Here is a 12109-nt window from a genome sequence, read left to right as displayed (position 1 = left end):
TGGTGACGCACTTCCGGTGGGAGCGGGCACGCGGCGGCGGGTAGCTCCGGGGCGGGCCCGGACGGAGGAGGCGGGGCTCCGGTGCCTTGGCTTCGCCCTGGCCCAGCTGGTGGCGTCCTGAGGTTCCGCCCAGAGACCCCGCCCCTTCCCAAATCAGAGTCCAGACGACACAGTGGGGATTCACAGCGGTTTATTGGGGCCCTGGTCAAAATGGGAACTTCGCCATGCAAAGACAGTAACGGGGGCGGGGCTGGGGGGTGGGGTAGGAATCCTGCAGGGGTCACTGGCAGGTGTTGTAGATCTGGACCTGCAGGTTGATGGCTTGAAGCACACTACGCATCCTGGCCTCCAGCCCATCCAGCTGGGCGGCTTTGCCTTCCAGGGCCCGCTCGTTCTCCTCATAGGTGCCTTCCAGCTCTAGAAGGGTCAGGTCTCAGCTGAAGGGTTCTTCGCCCACAGACCCACACCTCTGGAGTTCCACCCACCCTAGTCCTCACCTTGCAACCGTTGCAGCTTGTCCTGAGCAGCCTGCAACAAGCCTCGAGCCTCATCCCGAAGCTGCTCTGCCCGCTCCTGCGCAGCCAGCACACCCTGGGCCTTGCGCTCAGCCAAGGCCTTCACCGTCTGGTACTGGTCGCCTACTGGGCCCTGCAGCAGCTGCAGATAGAGACGGCAAAGTCAGTGCGGTGGCACAGTGAAGGCCCAGCCTCTAGCCCAACCCCCACCAGCTGGCTCTGCCTCAACCCACCTGCTCAGCTTCCCGGGCACGACCCTGGGCATTGCCTGCTGTTTCTTCAGCGCTAGAGGCTGCCAGGCTATTCCCTGCTCGTTTCAATTTCAGAGCCTCCAGGAGACCATCCAACTGCTGAGCCCGCTCGCCTGCAGAGCTCAGTGCCTGCTCCGCACCTGCCACCTTCTCCTGCACCTGTCATGGGTGGACACAGGGTTAAACAGGTCTATGGGTGCATGCCCTTAATCTTTTCCCATGATATCCCAGAGAGACCACACCTGGTGCAGGGTTCGCTCGGTGTCCTGTGTGTCCACTACTGCCCCCTGAATGGCACCCTGAGCAGCACCCTGTGCCCTCTGGGCTTCCTCCAGTGCTGCCTGTACAGTTTCTGCCTTCTGTTTCTCACCCTCAGCCCGGCTCCTGAGGAAGAGAGGGAATTAGGGCCTGTAAGTATCAGGACCAGGTGTCAAGGATAGGGGCCAGGGTCACGATCAGACCTTGCCCGCCGTGCATCTTGTAGTAGCTGCTCTGCCCGACGCACATCTCCCACAGTACGGGCCAGGATTGTGTCCACATCCGCCAGGCTCCGGACTCTCTCTGCAATCGCGCCTGCCAGGTGCTGAATCTGCTCAGGTGATGCTGGGATGGAGAGCTCTAGCACTCGTGTGGCCACCATCTCAATGCTATCGGGATCAGCCCCCTCCTCTATGGGGACACAGGCAAGGCCTTAGGCACACAGATTCTCGAACACAGGCATCGGATACAATCTTGGGGCATGGGACCACACATGGAATGTGGGTTTGTTAATAGGCACAGTGATGACAAAAAAAAAAAAAAAATAGGCACAGTGATGGAACTATAAGTGGGCACAGGCTTGGGGTCATGGATTTTGGGACCACATAGGCAAAGGTTGAGGGACTAGACATGGGGTGATAAATACAGGTCCAGTGCAGGCCCTGACCCAAGTATGAACACACAGACACAAGTATGAACACAGACACAGGGAAAACAACCACATGGCCTGGGCTACACGGGAGGCTCACGGCTGAGGAAGTCCTTCACATTCTGGATAAGTTCCCGAAGTTCTCGGTTGGCCTTCTCCACCTGTCCCCTGGAAGCATTAGCCTTGTCCAGGGCTGCCTGGGCCCGCTGCTGTGCCTCGCCTGCCTGCCGACGGGTCTCAGCCACCTGGCTGAGGATGCCACCACCTTCTGCCAGTGCCCGCTGCAACTCTGCCTGTGTGTGCCTGGCCCGGCCCAGTGCCAGGTCCGCCATGGCTACTGCCCCATTGCAGCCGAGGCCCCCACAGCGGGGCTGCCCGTCCTCGTCCAGACAGCCGGCACCCCCACAAGGGCTTGTAGCACAGGGTGCATCCCCCGGGGGTCCACACACCTGCCAGGCACAGAAAAGTCAGGGCCCTGCAGAAGAACAGCCACAGCCACAAGTCCCACCCCATGCTGTGCCTTACCAGTTCATTTATGGCTTTCAAGCTCAGGGAATGGGTACGGGCAGAGAGCTCGCCTAGTGCCCTCTGGTTGGCCATGTGTTTGCGGTTGAAGTCCTCCCTCTGGGCAGCCATTAGCTCCTCTGTCCGGTGCCTGGTATCTGCTGAGTTGCTCACGGGGCTGGGCACTGTCAAGGCTGATGTGTTGGCACGATGTTCTGCCTCTGCAGACAGACTGTGGGCGTGGCGGATGCTGTCATAGGCACCTATAGTAGGCAGAGGCTGGCAGTCAGCTAAAGATAACCTAACCCGGGGTGCCTGGGTTAAGCATCCAACTCTTGATTTTGGCCCAGGTCATGATTTCAGGGTTGTGAGATCAAGCCCCATGTTGGGCTCTGTGCTGGGCGTGGAAACTGCTTAAGATTTCTCTCTCTCTCCTCCTCTCTCTCTCACTCTCAAAAAAAAAAAAAAAAAAAAAAGATCGCCCAACCCTGGTCCACCTGCCAAGCTGGCCGACAGCTCACCCAGGAAGTTTGAATGCTTGAGCAGGTCTAGATGCTGATCCAGCTGCCGCAGTGTGAGATTAAGTGCAAGCCCATCTCGCTCCAGACTGCTCAGTGCATGGTTGGCATTGAAGTTCTCATCCTGCACATCTGTCAGTTTTGCCTCCAGCCGGGTCAGGTGCTCAGTGGCCTCTCCAATTTCACGCCTGTGCCAGTGGGGGTGGTGTTTAGAGAAGCTTGGGCCCTGGTCCATTGGGTCTCTACCCCATCCCTCCACATATCCTCAGGCCCATCCGCACCGCAGCTCCTCTGTGGACTCCATGAGCTGTGCAGTGGAGGCAGCTGAGGCGTTGCGGGCACCCACAATCCCCTGCACAGTCCCCAGCTTCTCCTGTATGTGCCAGAAGCTGCTTTCAAAGGCGCCCAGCACACCCGTCTGCTGCAGCTCCTGTGCCCGCTGTTCCAGACGCCGTGTACGGGCAGCCAAATCCTGGACCACTCGGTCCCAGTCCCCAAAGCATGCGTGGCATGGGTAGCAAGCAGGAAAGACTCCTGAGAAGCCTCGGGCACACTGGTCACAGCGCACGCCTGACACGCCTGGGCGGCAGCTGCAGTGCCCTGTGGAGCGGTGACATTGAGGTGTGTCTATTCCACGAGGGTCACAGTCACAGGCTGCAGGAAAGGGCAGATCACAGAGTTAGGATGCCAGTAGAGCATCCCGGGAAGCCCCCCTAGCCACCCTGGCCCTGTTGGCTTACCACGGCACTGCAACCCAGGGTCTCCCCAGTGGAGCTCCTGGCACTCAGAACAAGTTCGCCCTCCAAAGCCAGCACGGCAGTGGCACTGCCCTGTGAACTAGAGTGGGAACAGGGCAGAGGTCAGCGCCTCCATCAGAGGCTAAGCTCTTGAGACTGGAGACAGACAGTTAGCCCCACCCACCCAGAGATCCATAGCAGGGTCCTATACCTCATTGCAGGTGGGGCCTCTGGCTCGGCTTGGGTGGCAGGCACAGGGCTGACAGCCATGGCCGCTGGTAAGGTTCCAGAAGTTGGGGGCACAGCGGTCACAGCTAGGGCCCTGGACATTGGGGAGGCATGGGCACTGCCCACTGCTTGGGTCACAGTTACAGCGGTCAGTGGATGGGCAATGCTGGGGATCTGTACCCAGCAAGTTGCAGACGCAGCCTGTGCCGGTCAAGCACATTAATCAAGGGGAGCCCGCACAGCAGACCCTGACCCCCTCCCCGCAATCCCTTCCCGATCCCACACTCACGGTGACAGCTCTGTCGGGCAGCCTGCCCATGGAAGCCAGGCTTGCAGTGGGCACAGTGGGGCCCTTCTGTGTGGTGTAAGCAGCGCAGGCATTGTCCCGTGCGGGGGTCACAGGCATCAGGGTCCGTGGGGTCAATGTTCCCACTGCACTCACATGGCTGGCACTGGCCACCCGGCCTTGACGGGTCCCCAAAGTACCCAGGGGCACAAGCATCACACCGTGGCCCTGCCCACAGTTGGGGAAGGCATGAGTGTTCAGTTCAGCTGCCCCACCCTGACCCCACACCTGCACCTTATCTATTCACCTGTGTAGCCTGCCCTACAGTGGCACACGATCTGCTGGGAGTACCCATCCCGATGGCAGGAAGTAGCAAAGTGCCTCCGACTCCCAGGGCCTTCAGGGCAGGGACAGGGCCGACACTGGCCCCCATATGGGAGCCGTGGGTCCCCATGGAAGCCAGCAATGCACCTTCAGGGAGTGACAGGAAGAGAGATGTGATCCCGGGGCTGCCTTCCCACCCACCCACCCACTCCTAGTTGCTCCAGGCTCACCTTTCACAGTGCTCACCCCCGGTGTGATCACGGCAGCCCAGGCAAGCGCCCGTGCGGGTGTCACACTCATCTGCATGCCCATTGCAGACACATGGCTGGCAGCTAGGAAATCCCCACTGGCCACGCTGGCAGCGATCACAGCGAAGCCCGAAGGCCCCAGTTCGGCAGGGGCATTGCCCACTGGTCCCTTCACACAGGCCACTGAGTGCCCCCTCGGAACTGCACTGGCAGGCTGGGGGCAAGGCAGAGGCTGAGCCAGGGAAGGGGTCTGAGGGAATCTAGGTGGGGTTAGGGTAGGAAAGTCGGGGAATCAAAGAGAACTTCCAGTGCCCCAGTGCTGGCAGTGTGGGGCCTAAGGCAGAGTCAGAGAAAGAAAGAAGCACGGTGGGAGGGAGGGAGGAAGCCAGTTGTGGTGAGGAGAGAGAATAAGAGGGAAGAAAGGCAGGCAGGTACCTTGACAGCCTGTGGGGCCAAAGCCGTAGAAGCCAGGGGCACAGACATCACAGCGGCGCCCCACCACCGCAGGCTTACACAGGCACTGGCCACCGTGGGGATCACACTCAGAACTTAGGGAGCCCTGAGGGTCACACTGACAGGCTGTGGGGCAGGGGGAGAGGGCCAAGTCAGGCTGGGGCCCCACACCTCTGCCCCACCAGCCCACAGCACAGACACTCACGCAAGGCACCGTTGTAGAGGACGGCGGACAGGCTGATGAGGAGGGGGGCACAGGCCTCAGAGGGAGGGGTCTTACTGGGCACCAGCCCCTCCTCATGGCAGCGGTAGCGTTCAAAGGTGGCACGGCGCTCCAGAGCCTCGGCGTCCCCCCCACTAAACATCTCTAGCACCAGGACACGGGGCAGCAGCACCAGCTAAAGCGATGAGCAAGGAAGAGTGAGGCCCAGACCCAGGACCCTATTGGCACTGCCAGAGCAATGAGCACGCTCCCCCCTGGGCCTGTCCCTTCTGTCACTGGCCCCTCCTGTCCAGCCGCTGCTACAGGTCCCATCCCACAGACCCTGCCTTCTTGGTCAGCGTGGGGAAAGGAGCTATTCACCGAGTCAATGAGCAGGCTGGGTCCAGAGTAGGGAGAATCCATCTGGGCACCTCCCCCTGTTCGCAGCAGCTTCAGATGTACTTTGTAAGACATGCCAGGCTCAAGGCAGACAGGTCTGGGAAACACCATATACCTGGGGGAGAAAAAGACAGGTATGGGTTTTACCCAGGGTCCCTATTCCCACCAGCCTAGGCCTCCCCAACCCACACACCAGCAGCCAACTCACTGGCCAAGAAAGACATCAGGTAGGGCTGGGTCATGCTGACAGACAGCTGGACAGACTGACAGAGAATCCATACAGGAGATTCCCATAAACCTGCCTCGCCAGAGTCCTACACCTGTACAGACCCATCTCTGAAAACACTCCCTACAACCCTGCAACCCACACAGCATTTTCCCAGCACAAATACCTGCCAATTTTTATTCAATGGCCTCCTCGTCCTTCCTCCAACCTTGACCTCCAACCTCTGCTCTTCTTTATCAACACTACATCATCCCCCCTCTGCCACCTGGCCTTGCCTTTCCTAGGTCATTCTCATCCTCCTGCAAACCCATGCTAGGGTTCTTTTATTGCCCTTAAAAACATCTTCTATCAATCCCCAAGTCTCCCTTAGCTGTTACCTTGTCTTTGTTTTCCTTCCCAAGAGATTCCTAAAACTAGACTGTGGTCACTACCTCCACTCTAGCCTCCCATGCCAATGGAGTTTCTGTGCCAACATGCCAAGGGGACAGCCTGTACCAAGCTCACCATCGACCACCATGAGGCCAAACCCAGCTGCCTCTTCTCTGTTTCCATCTCCTCCAGCATTTAGCGACATATCATGAAAGCAAGGCATCCTTCTTCCTGAGACACTCTTCTCTCCCTTCTGGAATCCTGTCCACACTCCTGATTTTCCCCCACCCCCAGCTCCTCCTCTACTGGTCTCAAACACCCCAATGCTTGGTTCTGGTCCTCCTTCCTTTCTCTGGTCATTTCATTTAGACCTATCCCTTTAGTGACAAGTCCCAAATTTATATCTCCAACTTGAGGCCTCCCAGTAATTCCAGACACAGAAATCCACCCACCCACTGGATTTTCCTCCATCCCTAAGTACCTCGGAACTGCTTCTCCCTATGTCTCTATCCGGTAAAAAGGTCAATCCTCACCCAGATGAACAAGACCAAAATGCTAGAGTTATCTTTCCACTTTCTCTCCCTTGCCTATGTGTCTAAGCCATCAGCTCTGCCGCTGGAACCCTCTGGAAACTTCATCTTGCCACAGTTGCCACTAAACCTCTGGCCAACCCACTGTCACTCAGCTAACTGAACAACCTCCACCTTTAAGTCTATTTTCCATTCAGCAAGTAGACGGATCTTTGTTAAATCTCAATTGAAAAGATGTCTATAATGGATACGGTCTATCATATGCTGTTCTCTCCACTTCTGTGTATTGTTTGAATACTTACATAATAAAATGTGAAAAAAGGTGATAAAAAAAAGGAACATGAAACAAATACAACCCAAAATGTAAGAAAACAATCATCAGACCAGTCACATCCCTGCTCAGAAGGCTCTGATGCCTTCCCTTCCCCTGTGGGCATTCCCTGTAGTGACACTGAATGGCTTCCCATTAATTCCAGCCACAGGCCTCTGGAACTTAGACCCCTAAGAGAGCAAACCTTGTTCTACTCCTTCTTCTGACCTGTGCCATTCCTAACAGCGCCTGGAAGACAGCACTCAGGAGAAAGCACTTGAAGCAAGGGACAGATGAATGAGCAGCAGCGTCTTCCAAGTGCCCTTCAGGGAATTATGGCTGGCCCACAACCCTCCACTGCAACAAATGCTACCATTAGTACCCTCACCGGGTTTCTGGTCGCAGAGTCCCTGGGATGTGGTCATCCTTGGGCAGCACATGCCCACACAGGCTGTGGGCAGACACAGGCCCTGGGCGCTGCACGGTCACTTCCATCTCCGCCCATTGCTCAGGGACCTGGGGGGAGGGGATGATGAAGGAAATGCTACCAGACCCAGAGGTTTGGCTCAGGGTCAGATTTCAGAGGGTCTGACCTGGGGCTCCAAGCGCAGCAGCAGGTCATAGTCCATGGCTCTCGGCACAGAGGTGACCAGGAACTCCAGCGTCTGACCTTCCTGCAGCCTAACAAAGCCCCGGCCTGTCCAGGATGGAGTCCCACTAGGGGTCGCCAAGCGCTCCACCACGTTGACCATCTGTGAGGGGTGCAGCTCAGTGTGGGTGCTCAGGTAAGAACCATCTCTTCGGCCACAGCCTGTCCTCATACCCAGCTCTTCAGCTGAGGCCCTGTCCAAGGCTAGACACCCTGCCCAGACAAAGTACCACCCATAACGCCACCTCTCCAACCCAAGCCCTGCCCCCCAACGTGGTCTCCTACCTGCCCTTGGGTGTCCTCGGCCTCCCAAGTTAGGTGGTCCAGGAAGGGCCGGAAGTAGCCAGGCTGCACCTGCTCACAGCGTCGCCCCACCATGTGCTGGCGACAGCGGCACTGACCTGTGGCCTCATTGCACCTGGGAAGCCCAGAGTTACTCAAGAAGGGCCCTTTATCCTGCCCAGGATCTTTTCCCACCCCTCCTGGGACCCTTTATACAGCACTCACTGGGGATCCAAGGCACCACCCACGTCGCAATCACACGGACGGCAGCCAAGCAGATCATGGCTCAGGCCCCAGTGACCAGGCTAGGGGAGAGGAGGATGCTGGGGGCTAGAAATAGACCCCTTCGCCACCCATCCGGGAATCCAATGACAGCTGTCAGCCTCTACCACCTCTTGGTGAACACACAGTCTCTAGACCATGGCTCCCACCCTTCGCCTCCCAGACCTGACGCCTCTCAGCCAGGAATGGACCCTAAGGTCTCGGCACCCACCCAGTGGGACACAGACACCACCCTCTCGCCCTGTGCTCTGAGGATAAGTGCAGGATCCCAGAACCCCAAGCCCCTGCAGTCATACCAGGCAGCGGTTACAGCCACGTCCAGTCACTAGACGCTTGCAGAAACAGGTTCCACTGTTGGGGTCACAGGAGGTGACCCCAGGCACTGTGCCCCGTGCATCACACTGACACCCTGCAGGGAAGGAGACCCATCACACTCTGGGGAGCTGTGGCAGTTGGGTCAAAAGTAAGAAGTCAAGGGTTAAGGTCAGTACAGGAGCTAGGGCAAGAAGCACATACGCCGGCAGCCTGCAGGGTCACTGGCACTGAGCCCAAAGAAGCCGTCACGGCATTGCTGGCAGCGAGGGCCCACCACATGTTCTTTGCAGCGACACTGGCCCGAAACCAGCCCCATAGCAGGATCATCATGGGGATCACAGCGACCACCGTCTTGGGAACCCATGGGGTCGCAGTCACAGGCTGAGGGCAAAAAGAGATGTAGGATCACCCTTATCCCAACTAGCCCAGCACCACCCATCTCCCAAGCCTCCCCGACACTGGGTTCCCAGCCTGGCTCCACTCTCCAGCCCCTCACCACCACTACAAGCCCCCGCAACCTGGACAGCAGTCTGGCTTCCTAGTTCCTATCCCAGACTCAGCCTTCCCTCTCCCATGCCCAACCCCAGCCTCACAGCGGCACACAGCTGGGTCCCGCAGGTCCTTGCTTGGGTCACGGTAGAAGAAGGGTCGGCAGAGCTCACAGTGGCGCCCAGCTGTATTGTGCTGACATCCATCACACACGCCTCCACTCACGTTGCCAGACGCCAGGTATGCGGCCATGTCAAAGTGGCAGCTGTGGGCGTGCCCATGGCACTCACACTCTTGGGGAAGGGAAAGGCAGGACAAAGGCCAGTTGAGGGACCACGTCCTGCGGATAAGGGGTTTCAGGGTCCCACTGACACAGCAGGTCCCTGCCGCAGGCCAGAATTTGTGGGTGGGGGGCTCAGGTACTTAAAGGTTTCAGCATCACACTGAGCCCCTGACCAGAGTAGACTAGAAGAGAGTTAAGGGAGTCCTTAGGAGCATCAAGGCCTGGATACCCTTCAGACATAGCCTGGGTGTTAGACGCTTGACCACCCAGTTCTAAGTTCTACCCACGGCACAGCCAGACCACAGCATTCTGGGGATAGAGGGGCCAGGATCTCACTTACTCCTGCAGGCATGACTGTGGCCATCCTCAGCTGGACGCCAGGGCAAGTCATGATAGAAATCCTGACACTGCTCACAGTTGAGGCCACGAGTATTGTGTTTGCAGACGCAGGCTCCGTGAACCTAGGAGGCGGGCAGGCAAGTGGTCAGCACTGTCCAGCCAGGCCTGTCGTTGCCCCCAGCCCTATTCCAGCCAACTGAAGTCCCTCACCATGCCCTCAGCATGGGCTGGTGCTCCTGGGGCGGGTGCACACTGCGAGGCATGTCCATAACAGAAGCAGTTGCCACGCACAACCAGCTCGTAGAGGGCATAATAGTATTTCTCACGGATCTCCCGCCGTGGGTCGAGCAGGTTGTCCCCCAGTGTGTGCAGCCGTGTCAGGTTCACCCGTAGGTTGGTGATCTTCAGCAGGTCTAAGTGGAGGGAGAAAGGATAGGGAACCAGTTGGCCAGGAAGACTCTTGTTGCCCCCATGCCCACTCAGGGGTTGCAGCTGCCAAGGTCACCTTGGGAGACCTCCTGTCTACTGCTATCTGAGCTAAATTGGACTTGGCACCTGCCCTAAGAAGCACCCAAAATAGCTACTGAGGTCCCAAATAGCAGTTGGACGCTGGGACTGTGCCAGGCTCAAAGAGAGAACACTCACTCTGGATCCGTGGGCTATATGGGTCTGGGATAGGGATGGCAGGATCCAGCACACGATAGATGACCTGAAGGGACAAGGAGCCATTAGAGACACTGGACCCTGCTTCAGGCCCATCATCCGCCATTTTCCTGCCCCATGTCATATCCCAGCTCTCACCTCGCCTTCAGTAGATGGCTCAATCTCTGAGTAGCGGGACTCACAGACTATGTCATCCCAGTGCCGTGGGGGGGCCAGTGGGACACCGGGAAAGTCAGCCCCACAGTCATAGGAAAAATATCGATAGACATGCCAGGTGCGTCCAAAGTCAGCTGAGCGCTCCACCAGCATGGCAGCAGGACGAAATGTCTGGGTGGGGTGCATGGCTGATCAGTGAGTATCAGGACTCCAGTCCAGCCCAGGCCCATCAAGAGAGCCCTGCTCCCAGCTGGGGCTTGCCCCTAAGCAGCTCACAGGCAGGTGGGGGTGACCGCTGGAAGCCAAGCAATAATCAGGGAGGGTAGCCACTGCTTGGGGGAAGGCTCGGGGTCATAGGGCCCAGGGAGGCAGCACCTAATCCAGCCTCAGTTTGGGGCAGCATGGGAAAGGCCTGGAGGCAGAAGGCAACAGAAGGTGTGGGAGATGAAGGAACTTCCCATGCAGCCAGAACACAGCATATGAGCTCAATGGGGCTGGGCTAAGGAGCTGGGACTCTCTTCAGGGGCAATGGGGAGCCAAGCAGGGTGATTCAAGCAGGCTCCCAGACATGCGGGCACCTTGAAGGTCATAATGAGGTGTGTGAAATGAAACTCAGCCTCCAAGTCCAGCTGGATGGTGACCACGGGGACACCTGGGGCAGGAGTTGGAGGTCAGGGACTTGAGGCTACAGGTGGGCAACCCTGCTCACCCCATGCCCCGCCCACGACCTCACCATTCTCTGACTGCCACCAGGCTGTCCTGCGCTGTGGTGCAAAGCTGGTAACTACATTCTGGATGCGATGGCTGTTTGGGTTGTCTCTAGCAGAGAAGGGGCGCCGGGAGTCACACAGGAAGCACTTCTTCTCATCCTGGGTTGGGTCAGAGTCAAGGTCAGGGTCAGTGTCTCAGGCAGTGCCAGCACCCCCTCCCCCAAGACCCTCATCCCACCCAGCCTCACCTGCAGGTGACTAACGATGCAGTAGGGTTGGGGGCCATGCAAGCCACAGGTGGAGGAGGCAGTCAGTCTGTCAGCACGGCCCACTAGCAGGTCACCTGTGGCAGGGTAGCAGCTTCCCCTGGAACAGGCTGGCACATCCGGGACGAGGGCCTGGGCCAGGGCGGTGGCCAGCACTGGAAACAGTGGGTCAGCCAGTTCTGCTGCGCTCCCACCCAGTAGCCCCAGGGCTGGCTCCCCAGGACCCACCATCACATCCCACAAATCCCAGGCCTTTTCAGGCCCTCTCACCACTCAGCAGTAGGCCCAGTCGAAGCGCCCAGGGCCCGGGCTGTCCCCGCAGGTCCCTCCCTTGGTCCCCTGAGGCCCGCTCCATCCTGAAGAGAAGGGGAATCCAGATGAGGGGTGGTAAGAGGTCTGGAGCCTGTGCCCACCTTCCCCCTCCCTTGGGGTCCCCTGCAGACCCTGCCCCTGTAACTCCGCGCTGATTTCCCACTCAATCCTCCCGCTGGCCGCCCCTCCACTAGAAGAGTCCTGCGACTTTGAGCAAAGTTGAGAAGCACGGCAAGAAGGAAAGCATGGAGTGGATCTTGGGCAGGAGTGTAATACCATGTGGAGGTTCCCTTCCCACCTCTCCAGAAACAACCCTCATTCTAGACACAGGCAAGTTCCCCTGCAAATCTTTATTA

At 58.2% G+C, this 12109-nt stretch overlaps 1 protein-coding gene across 1 annotated transcript; it reads right to left on the bottom strand.

The window, feature by feature from the left end:
- Nucleotides 1-173: 173 nt before the first annotated feature.
- On the bottom strand, nucleotides 174-11995 carry LAMB2 (laminin subunit beta 2). The gene is made up of 33 exons (XM_044253580.1): nucleotides 11885-11995; nucleotides 11712-11797; nucleotides 11424-11596; nucleotides 11199-11334; nucleotides 11044-11117; nucleotides 10448-10636; nucleotides 10292-10355; nucleotides 9857-10059; nucleotides 9648-9768; nucleotides 9129-9317; nucleotides 8737-8916; nucleotides 8517-8629; nucleotides 8164-8243; nucleotides 7942-8074; nucleotides 7601-7759; nucleotides 7396-7523; nucleotides 5555-5687; nucleotides 5177-5369; nucleotides 4954-5097; nucleotides 4501-4732; nucleotides 4254-4417; nucleotides 3950-4174; nucleotides 3644-3861; nucleotides 3436-3532; nucleotides 2977-3349; nucleotides 2699-2883; nucleotides 2199-2440; nucleotides 1774-2122; nucleotides 1228-1435; nucleotides 1009-1150; nucleotides 749-925; nucleotides 498-657; nucleotides 174-417 (listed from the first exon to the last, which is right to left on the bottom strand). Exons 2-33 carry the CDS (start codon nucleotides 11794-11796, stop codon nucleotides 281-283), a joined length of 5406 nt encoding a protein of 1801 aa, XP_044109515.1. The 5' UTR covers nucleotide 11797; nucleotides 11885-11995; the 3' UTR covers nucleotides 174-280.
- Nucleotides 11996-12109: the final 114 nt, after the last annotated feature.

This window comes from Neovison vison, chromosome 6 (genome assembly GCF_020171115.1).
Source record: "Neovison vison isolate M4711 chromosome 6, ASM_NN_V1, whole genome shotgun sequence".
Classification (NCBI taxonomy): Eukaryota; Metazoa; Chordata; class Mammalia; order Carnivora; family Mustelidae; genus Neogale; species Neogale vison.
The sequence above is the reverse complement of the archived record's forward strand: the minus strand, read 5'-3'. Positions and strand labels throughout refer to the sequence as shown.

Coding starts and splice junctions, on each gene's coding strand:
- LAMB2 (XM_044253580.1), bottom strand. CDS start 11,796: ATGGAGCGGGCCTCAGGGGACCAAGGGAGGGACCTGCGGGGACAGCCC. Junction 5,688..7,395: donor ACTCTGCGACCAGAAACCCG/GTGAGGGTACTA, acceptor TTTCTCCCCCAG/GTATATGGTGTTTCCCAGAC. Junction 926..1,008: donor CCGAGCGAACCCTGCACCAG/GTGTGGTCTCTC, acceptor CACCCATGACAG/GTGCAGGAGAAGGTGGCAGG.